Source organism: Schistocerca cancellata, chromosome 4 (assembly GCF_023864275.1).
Source record: "Schistocerca cancellata isolate TAMUIC-IGC-003103 chromosome 4, iqSchCanc2.1, whole genome shotgun sequence".
Classification (NCBI taxonomy): Eukaryota; Metazoa; Arthropoda; class Insecta; order Orthoptera; family Acrididae; genus Schistocerca; species Schistocerca cancellata.
Genome location: NC_064629.1, coordinates 726,006,707 through 726,026,526, shown reverse-complemented (window position 1 = coordinate 726,026,526; position 19,820 = coordinate 726,006,707). Strand labels below are relative to the sequence as shown.

At 37.0% G+C, this 19,820-nt stretch overlaps 1 protein-coding gene across 1 annotated transcript in view; it reads left to right on the top strand.

Annotated features, from left to right (window-relative positions):
• LOC126184408 (CLIP-associating protein 1-like) overlaps nt 1-11,023 on the top strand; it is a 244,920-nt gene extending 233,897 nt beyond the window's left edge. The window contains 1 exon segment of the mRNA XM_049926792.1: nt 10,728-11,023. Coding sequence (XP_049782749.1) covers nt 10,728-10,931 — 204 coding nt within the window. The 3' untranslated portion in view covers nt 10,932-11,023.
• Nucleotides 11,024-19,820: the final 8,797 nt, after the last annotated feature.

Genomic DNA, 19,820 nt, shown 5'->3' with positions numbered 1-19,820 from the left:
GACATACGATCTGACTTTTGGAAAAGCGTCATTCACACAATTCCGAAGACAGCAAGAGCTGACAAGTGCGAGAATTATCTCACAATTGGCTTAACAGCTCATGCATCCAGGTTGCTTACAAGAATAATATACATAAGAATTGGAAAGAAAATTGAGGATATGCTAGATAATGATCAGTTTGGCTTTAGGAAAAGTAAAGGCACAAGAGAGGCAATTCTGACTTTGCGGTTAATAATGGAAGCAAGATTAAAGAAAAATCAAGACACATTCATAGGATTTGTTGACCTGGAAGAAGCGTTCAACAATGTAAAATGGTGCAAGATGTTCGAAATTCTGGAAAAGTTGGGGTAAGCTATAGGGAGAGACGTGTCAGATACAATATGTACAACAGCCAAGAGGGAATAATAAGAGTTTACGACCAAGAACAGAGTGCTCTTATTAAAAAGGGTGTAAGACAAGGATTAGCTTTTCACCCCTACTGTTCAATCTGTACATCGAGAAAGCAATGATGGGAATAAAAGAAAGGTCCAGGAGTGGAATTAAAATCCAATGTGAAAGGATATCAGTGATGCAGTTCACTGATGACATTGCTATCCTGAGTCAAAGTGAAGAAGAATTGCATGATCTGCTGAATGGAATGAACAGTCTAATGAGTACATAGTATGGATTGAGAGTGAATCAAAGAGAGGCGAAGGTAATGAGAAGTAGCAGAAATCAGAACAGTGAGAAACTTAACATCATGATTAATGATCATGAAGTAGATGATTTTAAGGAATTCTACTACCTAGGCAGTAAAATAACCAATGACGGATGGAGCAAGGAGGACATCAAAAGCATATTAGCTATGGCATAAAAGGCATTCTTGGCCAAGAGACGTCTACTAATATCAAATATCAGCCTTAATTTGAGGAGGAAATTTCTAAGACTGTACGTCTGGAGTACAACATTGTATGGTAGTGAAACATGGACTGTGGGAAAAAACGGGAACAGAAGAGAATCAAAGCATTTTAGATGTGGTGCTACAGACAAATGTTGAAAATTAGATGGACTGATAAGTTAAGGAATGAGGAGGTTTTGCGCAGAATTGGAGAGGAAAGGAATATGTGGAAAACACTTATCAGGAGAAGGGACACGATGATAGGACATCTGTTAAGACATGAGGGAATCACTTCCATGGTACTAGAGGGAGCTGTAGAGGGCAAAAACTGCAGAGGAAGACAGAGATTGGAATACATCCAGCAGATAATTGAGGAAGTAGGTTGCAAGTGCTACTCAGAGATGAAGAGGTTAGTTCAGGAGAGGAATTTATGGTGGGCTGCATCAAACCAGTCAGAAGTCTGATAAAAATGCTGTCCTGCTTCCTTAGACCTCGAGTACTGTGTGGCAGGTCCACTATACCCAAGATCTGCATGCAAGGCCTGTTGTAGGACCAAAAAGTCTTACACTGGCATTCCATGTAGGTCTGGCCTTTCTATATTGTTCCACCACATTTTATCCTGTGCAATTTCACCATGAAACATTAGTTTTCACAGTTCTAATTGATTACTAAAAGTATAGGCATGAGTGTGTGCTAGAGCAAAAATGTGTGACTGATTTTGATCAAATCAACGTAATGCATCAATGTTTTTCTTTGGAATTAGCAGTATATTGCGGAGCTATAATTTTCAGTTTTGACTGGAAATACAGGGTGTGTCTTCTTTTTTATTATAAAACTATTTATTCTGCACGTTGCATACCATGCTCGGCAACTTCAGCTTATTTTATTTAGCAAATGTTCTCTTTAACAAGGAAAGGCATTTATGTGGAATATTTTTCACCGAAAGCAGCTGAGCACTGCATTTCAGCTATTGGAAAATCACTGCCTCCTGAACAACTCATTAATGTAGTTTGTCCATTGATAAAAACAGGAGATCTTCCAATGAATTTGGGAGCTATAAAAATTTTAACTCGTGTCATTGAACACACTACGCAAGATATTTTAGAACCACATCTGAAGGAAATAATGGAAAGTCTCATCAAAGTGAGTGAATTATTTCAGTAATTAAGAACAAACTTAACCTATAATTACTATTTAATTTTTGTCACCTCTAAAAGGTTTCATTGTCAGATAATAGTCTTTCGATATTTGGCTTTATGAGGTCTTTTCATGTGAGTTCAACAAAAGAGGAAAAATAAAAAAAGAAAAAAATGCCCAACCAGCTCCGGCGCCCATGTGTCACATGCCTAGCCCATGCAGCTGCCAATCATCTGTATTCATATCCAGCACATCTACTGCCTTCCTCCAAGCAGCTCTATACGCATGCCCAACCCCACCCACTTTCCACCTGTTTCTCCCGCTACCCACCCAATATATATTAGCTCTTTCATTTTATTTGAAATTTATTACATTTTTAATACCACGATAGTGCAGAATTATACTTCATAATATTTTGAAAATAAATTAAAGTTTTCTTTTTTGATTTACCATCCAGTTTATGGGAAATTTGCTGATTAAGTACTCTGAAGAACACATTGTATAACACACAAAGGTAATGGAAGGGTACCCAAAATAATCCTCATTACAACTCTCAGGGGCAACTCGTAATTAATGTGATCAATTTAAAGTCATTTCATAGACATTTAGTGGCAAAGTAAAAAATTGAAGAAGAAAATCACTGGGGTGTTTTGTCTTGTGTGCTATGTTAAAAATTTTAGGTCACTTTTTATGAGTTTGTCTTACAGTGTCTGTTGTTTCAAACATATGTACAAATAATTATTAAGAAATATATGTGTTCAGTGTTACTGTTCTTAATAGTAAATAATATTTTGTTTAAAAACAAAGGGAGGAGTGGTAACTTAAGTCATATAGTGGTAGGGTTCTATCTTTTGTTATCACGTCACTTAATGAAGGCAGTAAAAAGGGATATACCGAAGTTAAAACTTTGAAAATTATGGGAAAATGTAAGAAAGAAAATAAGAATTGCATTAGATGCTGAAGTGCCAGAAAATTCTGTTCACATGGACTTGTTGCTTGATATGAAGGAACAGTTTTCACCAAGTTAAAAACTGCAATAACTGGCTACATCAGCTTCTACCTTGGTAAAACATTTGAAATACTCTTGCAGCTCCCGACTATTAGCTGTACCAAAAACTGAATATTTTAAAGAATAAGGTTTCTGAACAGAAACTAGCCTGAAATGATAGATGAAGCTTAAACCTTAGGTAACTGATTTAGTAAATAGTTTTTATGAACAGGGAAACAGCTGATTTTTATAAAAGTTGCGTGAAATGCATTCCAATTTTAAAAGTGAATATCCTGGAGGAGGAGGAGGAGGGGGGGGGGGGAGCAGTTTATTTTATTCTGGTCAGTCTGCCCCAAAGCTTGTATTTCAGCCAGTGCTAAAGGTACCACCACTCAGTATGTTTCTGCACCATTCATTAGAAAATGCATTGAATTTAATCAGTGGGTTTTAACAGAAAGAAGACACATTCTGCAGACATAACAGATTTTATAATGAACCTTTCATGTAAACTGGAAAAACTTGTTCCACGCTCTTATTTTGCAAAGTTTCAGTCAAAATATAACAACGTGCTTAGGGTCAATTGCATAAAGCAGTTCGTCTTAGATTAGCACAAAAAATGAACTCAGATCAAGCTGGAGTAAGAAATCAGCATTTTTATAAATGTTAATCTCAAATTATATCACCCTGAACTGATATCATCCATGATTAACACACTTTTGTGGATCAAATCAATTTCAACTACAGCTGTAAGTTTACACCCTTGTGATGGTACACACAACAACAGGTTCTGTTGTGCTAATACAAGTTGAAAATAATAATAATAATAAAGAAATTGTTGTTAACACAAGATGTGTCAAGTAAATATGTGAATACGACTCCCTCACTGCAGAAGTTCAAATAATATTTTCAATCTGTGAGGCTGTGTTAAGTAAGTTACCAATGATTTATGTAATGGATGCAGATAATAAGTGATCTCATAATAACTCTTGGGGATAACTCATAATTAATGTGTTAATTTAAAGGCATTTCATAGAAACTTAAGTGGCAGAGTTAAAAATGGAATTTAGAACTATTTGCAGACACCAGACAGTAATGACTGAACATTTACTACAAAAAATGCTGTCTAGACATGAATAGCAGTAACTAAACAAGTGAAATTAAATTTTAACTGCTGAACAGATGCTTAAACTGCTGGCAACTGCATGTACATTGACGAACAGAAAAAGTAAACATATGTAAGTCAATTCATATCGATAACAGCTCTACTTAAACAGACAGTGCAAGTGTACAGTTCTGCCACTGTCTGCACGAATAGTTTCTTTAGTATTGAATAAAAATAACTTTAAAGCTTGTGAACTAATGGAGCTTTCATTCACACAGAAAAGCATCTAAATCCATTGCCAACAGTCTGCGTTATGTATGTTTTTATCATGTTTAGCAAACTCCTGAAAACCTAATGCAAAGCAACAGTTGTTTACAGTTTGTCTCTGCAGTCAAATCAGCTGTGCCCTCTAACAGCCAAACCTGAGTGGCTTTAAATTATCAGCTGTCGAGTAGTGTATTTTGTGCAATAATGGTTAAAAAATAATTATGACAGCTCTGTGTTTTGAGGCCACACCACCTAGCATTCTAGGCAGATGTGGTGGACTATGTTCTATGTAGAAGGACATTAGGCACTGAGAATTATGTTGTTTCTTTTCTTTTACTTGAGGGATGTCTTGATCTTTTCTGGCTATGGGGAAGTTTGTTATGCTTATTTTCCACTGTCTTTACAACACAAGTCTTTCAACAATAAATACTTTGTGTATATGATGTACAATTTATTCCTGCAGTCAAAGCATGATAATCATGATAATAGATGATGTAGCAGTTTTGCCAAGCATGTCTCAGGGTAATTCAGATCAACACAGGACCTGATTAAGTTGATCCAAGTTCAGTGTAATAAGACACAGTGAAATTGTGAAATAGGTTCATTTTCTGAATTAAGATCAAAATTGACCTACAATCAATGATTTTTATACAGTCAACCCTTAAAGGGTCATCTGATGTACACATTGCCACAGTATCAGTGGACTTTCGTGAAAATTACTACTTTACTACCCAGGAAGAAACCCAAGGTTACAGTTGGACATTTGACTCTTGCACTATACACCTATTGAAGTTAACCTCAGAAATACTGAGGATGAAAGATCATTTAAATGTCAGACCAGATGACACGCAACATGATACTTGTATGTTCTACAGAATTCAAAAACTATGCCAGATTTTATCATAGAAATGTATTCGTAAGTACAAGCTGTCATTATTTTAGTGATAATGTGCAAGACAATACAAAAATGAATATAATTTGATCAACCTATTTCTCCCATCAAAATAGTTTTGAGATCAGTAATGGCTGAACAGTTATTCTTTGCAACACATGAAAAAAGTGGTTGTTAGGGTGTAGAGAGGACAATTAAAATGTTATCTCAAAAGGAATGTATACAAAGACCTGTACAAAATCAAGCATTATGTGAATCAGGCCAATTTCAGTTTTGTAATATTACAATCACCAAAGCTATTTTACCATGGAATAGTCTGTATATTAGTCACCTTCAGATGATGTGGTATGTTTTACAGAAGTTAAAATACTTTGAGGAACCAGAAGTGTCCACAACTTTAAGCCACTGGATTTATTAGGAAAATTGGAAGCAAGTAGGATCTGTAATGATGTGAAACCCCTCTGGAAATATAATTTAAAGAATAAATTGAAATCCCTTTTGTGAGAAGAAAAATTTGATCCTATCTTGTAATGTAGCTTGCAAATATTACAATCTGTGGTGTGTGGGATTATCACTGAAATAAATAAAATAGAAAAGATGTTACTGTTCAATTCACGAACCCTTCAGAATCATCACTAACATTCCATTGGCTCAGAGTCCATCCTCTATTCAAGTAAAAATGTTGCTATTTTAAATTGTATTATTTTTACACAGTGTGGTTAAAAACTGAATAAATCAGGAAGTTTTTTTATTTTTTATTTTTAACTTAATTTTTTAAAACTGCTCCTGGTTGAGCCAGTTTGTTTTATAGCTTTGATTAATTAAGATTTCTCACTTGCGCAGTTATGGACTACACTTGTTGCCATTGTTTCCTTGGTGTTGAAGTATTATTTATTAAAAAACATAACACTGAAAAGATTTTCAAAAAATACAAATGTTTGTGCAGAAACAAATTTTGTAGAAAATGAAAAATGACTAGAAGGTTACAATATAGCAGAAAAAATACCATGTAGAAACAGAGACCCCTATTTATTTTTATTTTATTTCTTTCTTTTATGTAATGTAATGCTGAAAACCAAAATGTAAATGTAGATTTTATGCTGCCTTGGTGAATTTGCTAAAAGGTATTAAGTAACCACCACTACGTTTCATACAAATACAATGTTAAATGAAAAATATAATTTAGATTCATAATTTTAAGCAAGCATCATTTTGCACCATTGTGGTGTTAAAATAGTAAAAAATGGCAAACTTTGAAATGCTACAGTATGAAAACAGAAACAGATTTGGTGCATCTCTCTCTCTCTCTCTCTCTCTCTCTCTCTCTCTCTCTCTCTCTCTCTCTCTCTCTCTCTCTCTCTCTCTTTCCTTCGTTGTGTACATGGTGAGTCAGGAGGAAAGGTATACACTTTGAGGAGTGATGGTATTAGTGGTTGTGAACAACAACAAAAAACGGGTAGTTTCCTGCCTTAATAGACCGCAAGTGTCCCTATCAAGTTGCTGGTCACAACTTCCTGTACACTGCTGTGTTATGTTGTCAGCAATGACAATGTTTGAATAATACGAAAAAACAAATAACAGTGTACATTGAATGTGATCTATGTCGGAAACCATTCGGAATATGGCGTATGTCCATATGAAGTTTCTTGTTCAGAATCACCTATTATCACCCCTAAAAGTATGTACCCTTTCTCCTGTCTCACCCTGTATACCCTGTGAATTATTATGGGTGGAGGTTACACTCAACAACCGAGCAAGGTTAATAATTGGCTCCTTTTACCGACCCCCCGACTCAGCAGCATTAGTGGCAGAACAACTGAGAGAAAATTTGGAATACATTTCACATACATTTTCTCAGCATGTTATGGTCTTAGGTGGAGATTTCAATTTACCAGATATAGACTGGGACACTCAGATGTTTAGGACGGGTGGTAGGGACAGAGCATCGAGTGACATTATACTGAGTGCACTATCCGAAAATTACCTCGAGCAATTAAACAGAGAACCGACTCGTGGAGATAACATCTTGGACCTACTGATAACAAACAGACCCGAACTTTTCGACTCTCTAAGTGCAGAACAGGGAATCAGTGATCATAAGGCCGTTGCAGCATCCCTGAATATGGAAGTTAATAGGAATATAAAAAAAGGGAGGAAGGTTTATCTGTTTAGCAAGAGTAATAGAAGGCAGATTTCAGACTACCTAACAGATCAAAACGAAAATTTCTGTTCCGACACTGACAATGTTGACTGTTTATGGAAAAAGTTCAAGGCAATCGTAAAATGCGTTTTAGACAGGTACGTGCCGAGCAAAACTGTGAGGGACGGGAAAAACCCACCGTGGTACAACAACAAAGTTAGGAAACTACTGCGAAAGCAAAGAGAGCTTCACTCCAAGTTTAAACGCAGCCAAAACCTCTCAGACAAACAGAAGCTAAACGATGTCAAAGTTAGCGTAAGGAGGGCTATGCGTGAAGCGTTCAGTGAATTCGAAAGTAAAATACTAGGTACCGACTTGACAGAAAATCCTAGGAAGTTCTGGTCTTACGTTAAATTAGTAAGTGGCTCGAAACATCATGTCCAGACACTCCGGGATGATGATGGCATTGAAACAGAGGATGACAAGCGTAAAGCTGAAATACTAAACACCTTTTTCCAAAGCTGCTTCACAGAGGAAGACCGCACTGCAGTTCCTTCTCTAAATCCTCGCACCAACGAAAAAATGGCTGACATTGAAATAAGTGTCCAAGGAATAGAAAAGCAACTGGAATCACTCAACAGAGGAAAGTCCACTGGACCTGACGGGATACCAATTCGATTCTACACAGAGTACGCGAAAGAACTTGCCCCCCTTCTAACAGCCGTGTACCGCAAGTCTCTAGAGGAACAGAAGGTTCCAAATGATTGGAAAAGAGCACAGGTAGTCCCAGTCTTCAAGAAGGGTCGTCGAGCAGATGCGCAAAACTATAGACCTATCTCTCTGACGTCGATCTGTTGTAGAATTTTAGAACATGTCTTTTGCTCGAGTATCATGTCGTTTTTGGACACTCAGAATCTACTATGTAGGTATCAACATGGATTCCGGAAACAGCGATCGTGTGAAACCCAACTCGCATTATTTGTTCATGAAACCCAGAAAATATTAGATACAGGCTCCCAGGTAGATGCCATTTTCCTTGACTTCCGGAAGGCGTTCGATACAGTTCCGCACTGTCGCCTGATAAACAAAGTAAGAGCCTACGGAATATCAGACCAGCTGTGTGGCTGGATTGAAGAGTTTTTAGCAAACAGAACACAGCATGTTGTTCTCAATGGAGAGACATCTACAGACGTTAAAGTAACCTCTGGCGTGCCACAGGGGAGTGTTATGGGACCATTGCTTTTCACAATATATATAAATGACCTAGTAGATAGTGTCGGAAGTTCCATGCGGCTTTTCGCGGATGATGCTGTAGTATACAGAGAAGTTGCAGCATTAGAAAATTGTAGCGAAATGCAGGAAGATCTGCAGCGGATAGGCACTTGGTGCAGGGAGTGGCAACTGACCCTTAACATAGACAAATGTAATGTATTGCGAATACATAGAAAGAAGGATCCTTTATTGTATGATTATATGATAGCGGAACAAACACTGGTAGCAGTTACTTCTGTAAAATATCTGGGAGTATGCGTGCGGAACGATTTGAAGTGGAATGATCATATAAAATTAATTGTTGGTAAGGCGGGTACCAGGTTGAGATTCATTGGGAGAGTCCTTAGAAAATGTAGTCCATCAACAAAGGAGGTGGCTTACAAAACACTCGTTCGACCTATACTTGAGTATTGCTCATCAGTGTGGGATCCGTACCAGATCGGGTTGACGGAGGAGATAGAGAAGATCCAAAGAAGAGCGGCGCGTTTCGTCACAGGGTTATTTGGTAACCGTGATAGCGTTACGGAGATGTTTAACAAACTCAAGTGGCAGACTCTGCAAGAGAGGCGCTCTGCATCGCGGTGTAGCTTGCTCGCTAGGTTTCGAGAGGGTGCGTTTCTGGATGAGGTATCGAATATATTGCTTCCCCCTACTTATACCTCCCGAGGAGATCACGAATGTAAAATTAGAGAGATTAGAGCGCGCACAGAGGCTTTCAGACAGTCGTTCTTCCCGCGAACCATACGCGACTGGAACAGGAAAGGGAGATAATGACAGTGGCACGTAAAGTGCCCTCCGCCACACACCGTTGGGTGGCTTGCGGAGTATAAATGTAGATGTAGATGTAGATGAAACACAAATGGCCGAATGCTGTTTATCTCAAGCACTTAATCCGTTGGGGTGATAGATAGGCACCTTTGTTGTTGTGATATTGTAATTCCACATTACAACAATAAGAAGCATGATTGTGTGGACAGTTGTTGAACATCAACCTTTGTTGTTGTGATATGGTAATTCCATATTACAACAATAAGAAACATGATTGTGTGGACAGCTGTTGAATATCATTGGCAGTAACATGGTGGTGAAAAGTCTTGAAACTTAGTTTGTTAAGATTTTGCTAATGACATGTATTGCATTATGGGGCCTCCTTGATGCACTCTAGTATCTTCTACTTGTCTCTGCTGAAATTGTGTGTTCTTCAAAGTGTAAAGCCTTACAAGACATTTGAACTGATGTTCTGCACTACTGTCCAAACCTATCGCCTTTGCGTGGTTTTTGACATTATGTTGTACAAAAGACAGAATTTTCTGGTTTTCGTATTATTTCAAACCTGGCATTTCTTTGTTCTACTTGTAAAACTTTTCCAATGTTATTCTGAAGTTATAATAAGCTTCTAGTAGAAGAACTGATTATTTTTTAGCTCTGTGTTGCCCAATACAGAATTAAACAAAGTTTGTGTGATGTCTATGTAATAATTGTGGTATCACTTTTGAACATCTGCAATCCTTGTTGTTGCTGCCATGAATATTATATATAGTATTTTGTGAATGTAAGTAGTGAAGTAGAAATATTGTGATACATTGTGTACATTTTTGTTATATGATGTGAATAGCTATGTGATAGATGTCGGTTGTAACACAAACATTCAACTACTTGTATTAGGAAAATCATTAATGAGAAATTGGTATTTGTAAATAACTCTGCATCACAGGGACATAATCTTTTTTGCATTCATAAGTAAATGTCATATAAGGGATTAACAGACCAGCAGGAATACAGGAAATGGGGGTTTGCAAAGTATCATTTACAACAGAGTGTATTCAGAGTTATGTTAAAAATGAAAATGAAATTACTATGGTGTGAAAGAAAGAGTACAGCCTGAAATAAAAACAAAAGATCACCCCATACCATAAAAACAAAACATATAATATTTTGATCATTTCCAGATGTTTACATTATTTTAGATAATTTTTAAGTGTTAACATTTCTAGGACTAATTAGCTACTTTATCTCATTTTTATTTCAATAAATAATTTGTTTTGTTTTCAGGCATATGATAATGAAGAAAGTTCTGTGAGGAAATCTGCTGTATTTTGTATGGTAGAATTACATGGTATTGTTGGAGAGGCAGGTTTGCAACCACATTTAGCTACCTTAAACAACACTAAGCTGAAGCTGCTTCACTTGTATATCAAACGATCGCAGCATGGTGGTTCGAGCGGCATCACTTCACCAAAAACCACAACGTCGTGAAACTTTTAATACTCATTAATTTCAGCTTTAATGTATTCTATCATTCCAGTGCTTGTCAATTTTTTTAACAAAACAGAGTTTTCCAGTTATTAAAGCCCAAAAATAAACAGTATATTGCATGTATTTATTTTTCACCCATTAATTCCCATATATATTTCACTGCGTTGTTTTATAGCTACAGAAATTATTGTAGCACATATTTAGTTCAGTGTAATACATGTGTGTGAATGAACAGTGAACAGGAAGTAAGTAACATTTTCTGCCAACTGCCAATACTGCTAACAGGTGCAGATACCAGCAGTAGAATGTTTTATGTTAGTGGCTTTTCAACTAATTCGACAACCGGTGACAATATGAAACACAGTCAGTGAAATGACACACAATAATTGGGACCAATTCTGTTATATTCTGTATTGCTACGAAATATACAGGGTAATTATAATTAAAGTTAAACTCTCAAACCACTGTAGAAATAATACCACTGGTCATAATGACGTCAAATTGCAACGGAATATTATCGGAGAAGGGGGAAAACGTATGGCAGAAGAAAAATAAATACTTACAAAATGTCACAGTAGATGGCGCTGTAAGCATTATAATTTAATAGTGGTCAATTACAAATGACAAATGAATCTCGCAACCATTCCTAAGGTGTAAATTTGATGTTAAACAAACTTAGTGTGCATGGATGTATAGATGTGATACTGTTAATTATGTAAGCTCATCCACCACGGCAAGGTCATATCACATCAGATGGGAAAAATCGGTTTTTAATTGTGCTGCGCCCAAAAACCGCATAAAAAGCATCACTCACATCAGTTTTTAATTGTCCTGAGGCCAAAGACCACATAGAAAGCATCAATCACATCAGTTTTTAATTGTCCTGAGGTTAAAATTCGCATGAAAAATCATCAATCAAAATCAGATCGGATTATTAATTTCCATTTGACTGGCGCAAAACATGTTATATGCTGTCCACCGTTTTCTGCAACAAGTCGAAATTGAGAAACAGCATGTTCCACAACTGATCGAAATGTTTCTGGGGTCATGTTCAGAATGTGTTGTGCCTTTAATGCAGTTGTGTTTGCAATCAGCACACTGAATGTAACATCTTTCATAGCCACACAGCCAAAAGTCACTTTGATTAAAATCAGGTGATCGGGACAGCCAGGCTGTAGGGAAATGGTGGCTGATAATTCTAGCATTTCCAAAATGGTGTTTCAGCAGCTGATTAACTGGATTTTCAATGTGTTTAGGTGTGCCATCTTGCATAAAAATAATCCCATCCAAGTTGTTGCCGAGCTGGAATGACATATTTGTGCAAAATACACTCATAGTGCTTACCAGTGACGGTACAGGTGTACAAGTAACAGGACCGGAAGCACCTGTCTCTTCAAAAAAATATGGCCCTATGATAAATGATGCCGTAAACCTGCACCACACAGTGACCTTTTCAGGATGAAGTGGTACTGATTGATTTGCGTGTGGATTTTCCATTGCTCATATTCGATAATTCTGTGTACTGACATATCCTGTCAGATGGAACTGGGCTTCGTCTGTCTACAAAATCTTCCATGGCCAATCATTGTCCTCTTCAGTGCGAGCAAGAAATTTTAAAGCAAAGGTCTCTCTTGCTGGCAGGTCAACAGGAAGCAACTCGTGCACATGGGTAATTTTGAATGGATAGCAAAGAGGGATGTTTCGTAGGATTTTACACACCGTGCTCACAGGTATGTCCAATGTTCTAGCAATTCTCTGTGCACTACACATTTGCACACCACCACCTGTCTCCTCCTGCATTGCTGTGGCCACTGCTTCCACGGACGTTGAGTCAATTCTTTTCCTCCCTTTACCACGTTGCACACTAAAAGAACCCATCTTTTCAAATTTCTGAAACAGTTTCTCCAGACCCACGGCAGTCATCACACCAATGCCTTTTTTCGAACCCTTCAGTGTCCGGAACTTCTGCAAATAGTGATGTGCACACAGTCATCATTCATGTAATACAGCTTTACAAGAAGAGCACGATCCTGCATTGAGATAGTCATGACGTACGTCACAGACGCAAAAGGAAGAAAAGCCATGTACCCGGCATGTTTATACCAACATCAATGGGTTGTGCGCATGTCAGGTGTTTTCATTTATGTATCCTGACACATACAGTCCCATCTATTGATAAATTTTCACACTATTTTTCTTCTTCCGCCATACGTTTGTGCCCCTTTTCTCGTAACATTCCGTTGCAGTTTGATGTGTGTATTGAGGGAACTTATAATTCTTTACGTAATATCATGATTTATTTTGGGTGTTCACTCAATAGATATTTGCAGTAAGACATATCTGAAATTATCTTATTTCATAGTTATTCTGGGGTTGACACATCTTCTACCCATGCCTTATTCCATTTGGCTGTATTGTCAGCATCGTATTTTTTTGACAGATTTAAAGGGTTAAAATTGAGTGAACATAATTACTTCATTTGCAAAATGTGTGGATCATTGGTCTCCATAATAATCTTTCTCTACTTACCTCAAGGAACAGTAAATTTAAACTCAAGTAATGTTGGAGGTAGTTGTTGTTTCTCAGTATCTCCAACAAGAAATGATAGAATAATAGATGTTGCAGATAATTACATAAGGAAATAGGTATAGAAATGCATATTTTTAGAGTGAGTGGACCTTTTTTTTATATTTGATAGAGCATGTTGAAATTTTGCAGTGGCACAAAACATTTGCATAGTCATCATTCAGTAAAACCACTTTTTCATATTAATTGCCTAAAAAATACACTTAACTCATACTAAGGTAATCTGATAAACAAATTGGCTGCATATTGTTGCATCATTGCCAAATGTCACTAGTAGAGATTGAGATACCAGAAGTTAGTGGCCACTCTACAAACACCAGATATTGAAACTTTGCTATGGAAACTTGCCCATAGCAAACAACTGTCACTACTGAGATAACATTGTTGTTGCCTTTCATGATGAATTGATAACCAGCTGCTGTTGACGCCAAACATACATGCCCTCATCTGAGAAGTTAAAACAGTAATGACTTGTCAGATATTTTTCCAGTTGTTAATAACAATTTTTTTGTTGTTGCATAATACATACTGATTTGATCAATGATCATCTGTGAAGCAAGTTTGGGTGGTTGTGGGGTTTCTATGGGGCTAGCTAATATGTTTGAGGCCATAGCACATGATCATGATTGAAATCTTGCCAGATTGGTGGCTGTAGAATTGCAGGGTGTCATGCTTCATACTGCTACATTTGTTGCCATATATTATGTACCAAACCAAGCATTCACTATGGTCGTTGTAATACTCTGTAGTCATGTTTATAGCCTTTAGTGTGTCTACATTCACGCCAATTGTGATACATTTTAACTATTGCAGCTCCGTAACATCTCACAAATGTAGCAATTTGATATACAAAGGCACTAGTCTTCTCCAGAGAAGAGAGAACTGGGAGGGTGTGGTGTGGGTCAAAGGTAGACACATGCTAGCAGTGCCACAAAGTATTTTCAATCCCCCCCTGCATCTCCTCCTCTTTCCAGAACACATTTGCCTTTTTACTTTCACACTACTTAAACAACTTTATATTTACTCATTACATTTGTTCCTTGCTTTCCTATCCCTATTATTTAAGTAAGAAAGCTGCTATTCTACATTAGTTTCAAAATAGATTAAAAAGAAAAATAGGAGTCAGCTCCCATTTTGACAAATGTTTTGAGACTTCTTCAGCAACATTTCTTACAGTCGTGGCACTTTATCAAATTTTGTCTCTATCAGGATGTGTAGTCTTAAATTTTAACAAATTTACAGTTAAATCTGTTGAGAGAGTAGATGTTGTCAGTATTTTAGGCCAGCTGTGACACCAAACTTTATGGCAACAAGATGACAGACTGTGTGAAAATTTATCACATAAGAACATTATTTTTTCTGTTAAAAAGAAAATGTGTGCGAATTGTAATGATGAAATTGCAAAGCTGAATGAACAACTGTGAGGTTAACAATTCAGAAACAATGTGCTGAAAACGGACATCTCAAAACTTCATGTAGGAAAAAGTGTTCTGAATACACTAGAAGTTTCACAAAATATCTCTTCTGTTTCTGAAAAATGACCAAAAGTTGCATACAAAAACAGCATGCTGAAAGTACATTATCATGTAAGTAGTGAAACATAATGTACATTTTGTGCACAAAAATGTCTTTCAAGTAATTTCAATTATGAACTGTGGGAGTGCAACTAGTAATCTCGAATCACGTCGAAAGAAAATAAGCAGTGTAAGCAAAGCACAGAGATGGATACAACCGCAGAAGAATTATATATCAATCACCAATTTGGTCATTGTCATTGGAGCTACCTTGAGAGTTTCTTATTATGCGTTACCAGCTATTGTGGACAAAAAAGACATAACAAACAGTCTTGTCACACATCAAAAAATAGACTTAAAATCTGTAATCGTCAACTGGTAAGAACAGGTAAATTTATTCTTCATGCAGATTGTCTAGGGCAAAACTTAGCTGCCAAATTTTTTGTGTAAATAAAGATATGAAAAATGGTAATAAAGGAATTCACAATGTGTGCATGAGTTTTAAAAACACAACATTTGACAACATAAGCAACATAGAAAGAAGGTTCTGCATAATGCATAGTCACCATCACTTTATAATAACAAGGAGCCTAGGAACAGTAAATAATAAGTTGGATTTGCTCATTTATTCATTCCACCCAAGCACAAAAATTAAGATTTTGCGAGAATCAGTCATGAACTTCCATACCAGTGAAGTAATACATCTGCAAGACAAGTGTAAAAGTTCACCACTAGTCAGCTATACTAGATAATGGCAGTGTATGTATCCACACAGAATTTCACATGTGAATACTGTGTCTTTTTGCATTATAATGAATATAGCTTAGATAATAAAACAGATGGCTTTGAAGCAGTTGTTATAGAATTGGTACCACTTGCAGTCATTATGGAACACCAGCAATCTGTAGATAACATTCATTGTTTTGAAATACATGACTATACCATAGCAACACTTGGCTACAGAGCACATAATACTCCCTGTGTACAAAGTTTGCACTAGGAGCTCCTTTGGTAGCACTCTGAGCTTGACACCTCAAGAGAACACTTGTATCATTTCGGCCTCAAACCATCTCTATGAATAAATAGACTGATTCTATTACAACACCAGACAAATCATCTGGCCATGGATATTTAGTGTTACCTAGTGGATTGTTAGGAGGTGTGTATGTGGGTGGGGGGGGGGGGGGGGGGCAAAGATCTGCTTGGACTAGTTCCCAGTAGAATACTTAACACATGCTTGGTTAATACATCAATGCCATGACAAATTAGGATCAAATTGTCTCAGCAGATTCTATAAATTATCGCCTCTCAGATTATTTAGTCCAAACTTTATTACTAAAATTCAGACTAAGAGACACATGAGTGCAATCTACACAGGCTGACTCCTAGTGGTATAAAGAACTCCACAAGCAGTGTAAACTTTAATTTCACTAAGTAGTCAGAAGATTAACACTTTGGAGGCTGGCACCATAGAAGGATATCGGGCTTATGAAACCGGCCATTTATGCTATTATTTAAAGCATTACTAGAACATGTGTAATTGATATCTCTTCAAGGGTAATACATACTAAATAACTGCCAAACTTCAAGATTTATTGTTCGTATTTACTTTAGTTCTTATGATGCTTACAGATTTTAAAATAATGGTGACAGAAAGTATAATTATCCTCCCAAGAAAAAAGTTTGAGGTGAGTTATCGAGCAATTTATTTCTCATGAGTTTCCAAAATTTCTTGCTCACTTAATAAACGTGACATATTTGTATCATACTTGCAGCAGACTGCAAAACCTAAAGATTACATGCACAGAATTATGTCAGTGCAATCATATTATCTCAGCCATTTGCGACAGTAAAACAACTAGAAATTCACAACAGAAGGCAGCTCCATTCAGTTTCCAGTTAGCGAGACATCTGTACATTGTTCTCAACTGAAATGAGTCCCGTTTTTGAGCAATAGATTTCTCATATGGCAAGAAAATTGCAGCCCAATCTATACTGAGGCACAGCCTTTTTAACACAAAGTTGCAGTCTGTGCTATGCTTGGGCTTGGTCTCCAGAGTGTTAAAAGCAATAAGTATTAGCCAACAGATACAAAGCTGATATAATGTTTCAAAGTCTTGCTGGTGAGTTGTAGTAAAATCAGAAACAATGCAACAGAAGCAAAAATTAATACTCTAGAATTAATTGAGTAAGTTATTGCAGCTCTGAACTCTTCTAGTCTTTAATATTTCTAATGATTACTTTATAGATACTGTTGAAAGTGACGTCGGTGTGAAACAGGATGCACAGCATACATATAAAACAACTAATTTAGGCTAGCTTCCATAAAATTACATACTTAGTTGATTCTGATCTCCACAGCTAGGATGTTTCATCGGGCAGTAACCGTTGTTCTACTTGGGTTTTGGAAGATCATTATTATATTTACCATACGACTAGTTTCAGACAGCTAATTTCAAGCAGTGTGTAAGATGTATGCATGTAATTTGAACTGCTTGAAATTAGCTAACAACTCAAAGTCATTGGTATGATTACAGTATTTTGTAGCTGAGGTGATACAAAGGGTATTTCTTTTCCATATATCATAAAATTATATTCTGTAACTGAGAAATGAAGTGTGCTCCATATTTCAAAGTTTCTTTGAAGTCTACACATAAACTGTGAATGTCGAGTCACCAGGGTGAAATCTGAACACATTGCAAGGCACAGGAAAGTACACTAAACCCTTGCTAATCTGGTCCTCAGTAATAAGGCCTGGCCCACATACAGCCTCCAGTTGCTCAAGCAGAAATGACACATACGGTAATGAATTCTTCCTTACAATAATGAATGTTAGTTAATTACAGTGTTACACAATGCTATATATGCTTAAAACTGTGGCTATCGTTACAGTTCAGTAGAACGCCTTCCAAAAGAAACACGTTATGCTGGACCTCAAGCAGAAACTCGATATCAGAAATAGGTTGAACTCCGGTTCTTCACAGAAACCTGTTGCTGCTGTGTAGAATGTTGGATGAGCAACTTTTAATGACCAATTTTTAACAGATGAAGAGAGAATCAAATAGCTTAAAGGAAAGTTATGATAATAAGCTGGCACTTCCACTAGTCTGACATCCATGTGTGCAAGGAATGACCATGTTAGCAATAGTCTAGTGTATGTTACATGGTTGCAACTTGATTAATCTCATTCACTTATTAGATGCTCACTAAACAAGGCACAAAGAGCTTACAAAGCCTCCTCTTGAGAATCACTATTAAAGATTGAAAATATGTAATAAAATATGCTAATCATCTCAAGGACTGTCATAAACAGTTTCTAGGATACAGGGTCACTCTGCTTTATTCCTCTTCCAATAAAAAATTTCGTTTCATTTTTCTATGTTGACAGAAGCCATCTATGATACCTTGATGACTTCTGTCAGCATAGAAAAAAACGCGAGGGAATATTGCATTGAAAGAGCCATAGAGCAGAGTATTGCTATATTCCAAAACTGTCTATAGCACTCCTTGAGATGGCTATGACCAAAATTATTAGGAAGGAAAGAGAGTCTCTAACTTGAGATTTGCAGACAATATAGTAGTCCTAGCCAACAATATGATAAAATTGTAATCCTCTGTAAAAATTTATCTGAGAGTTGCGAGAAAGTGGACCTTAAGATATAGCTCCCCAAAACAGATACTAGCAGACGGGCCGCATGCAGCTCAGTAATGGTTTTTTTGTGACCTTCCAAGACAGTCAGAATTTTTATGTAACAATTTATACCTTTTCTGTAATGCAGAGTTAACTAATGCATGCAACCATTTTAAAAGGTGTGGCCCTCAGCTAACTTGTGCTTCCACAAAGTAGTCCCACCTTGCTCTGCCATGCAGAGGGATTTTTTAAGGAGAAAGATGTTTAATCTAAAACAGATTTTTCACTTGGTGCTGACATGAAACTTTCTGGCTGATGAAATCTATGGGCTGAACTGAGACTTGAACTCAGGACCTTTGCTTTTGGTGGGCAAGTGCTCTATTAACTGAGCTACCCAAGCATGACTGACAACCCACCCTCGTAGCTTTACTTTCACAAGTACATTATCTCCTGCCTTCCAAACTTCACAGAAGCTCTCCTCTGAAACTTGCGAGACTAGCACTTCTGGAAGAAAGGACATTGCAGAGATATGGCTTAGCCACAGCCTTGGGGAATGTGTCATGAGTTGCACATGTGTAGCTTAGTCAGTAAAGTGTTTGCCCTTTCATGGGCAAAGTTAGAGTCTCAGTCCAGCACATAGTTTTAACCTTTCAGGAAGTTTTGTTTTGGTGCACAATTCACTGCAGAGTGAAAAATTCATTCTTTAAACATTCCCCAGGCTGTGTCTAAGCCTTCTCTCCACAGTATCTTTTCTTACAGGATTGCCAGTCTTGCAAGTTTCGCAGGAGAGCTTCTGTGAAGTTTGGAAGGTAGGAGATGAGGTAAAGTTGTGTCGACAGGTCACAAGTCATTGTTGGGGAACTCAGTTGGTAGGGACAGTTGCCTACGAAAGACAAAGATCCAAAGTTTGAGTCTCGGTCCGGCACATACTTTCAACCTGTCAGGAAGTTTCATGTTTAATCCACATTTGAAAACATGTCTGCTACCTCTCAGTCATTTTATTTCTGTGGGAAGATAGTCAAAGTGTTTTATAGATGTATATTTCACCCCTTTTGTCACAAAGTTGGATTGATAAAAGGGTAATGCCGATTATTTTTCCTCCTAGTTTCGTACTTTTCAGTATCTCTATTACTCTCAAACTTAGACGGATTGTTGATA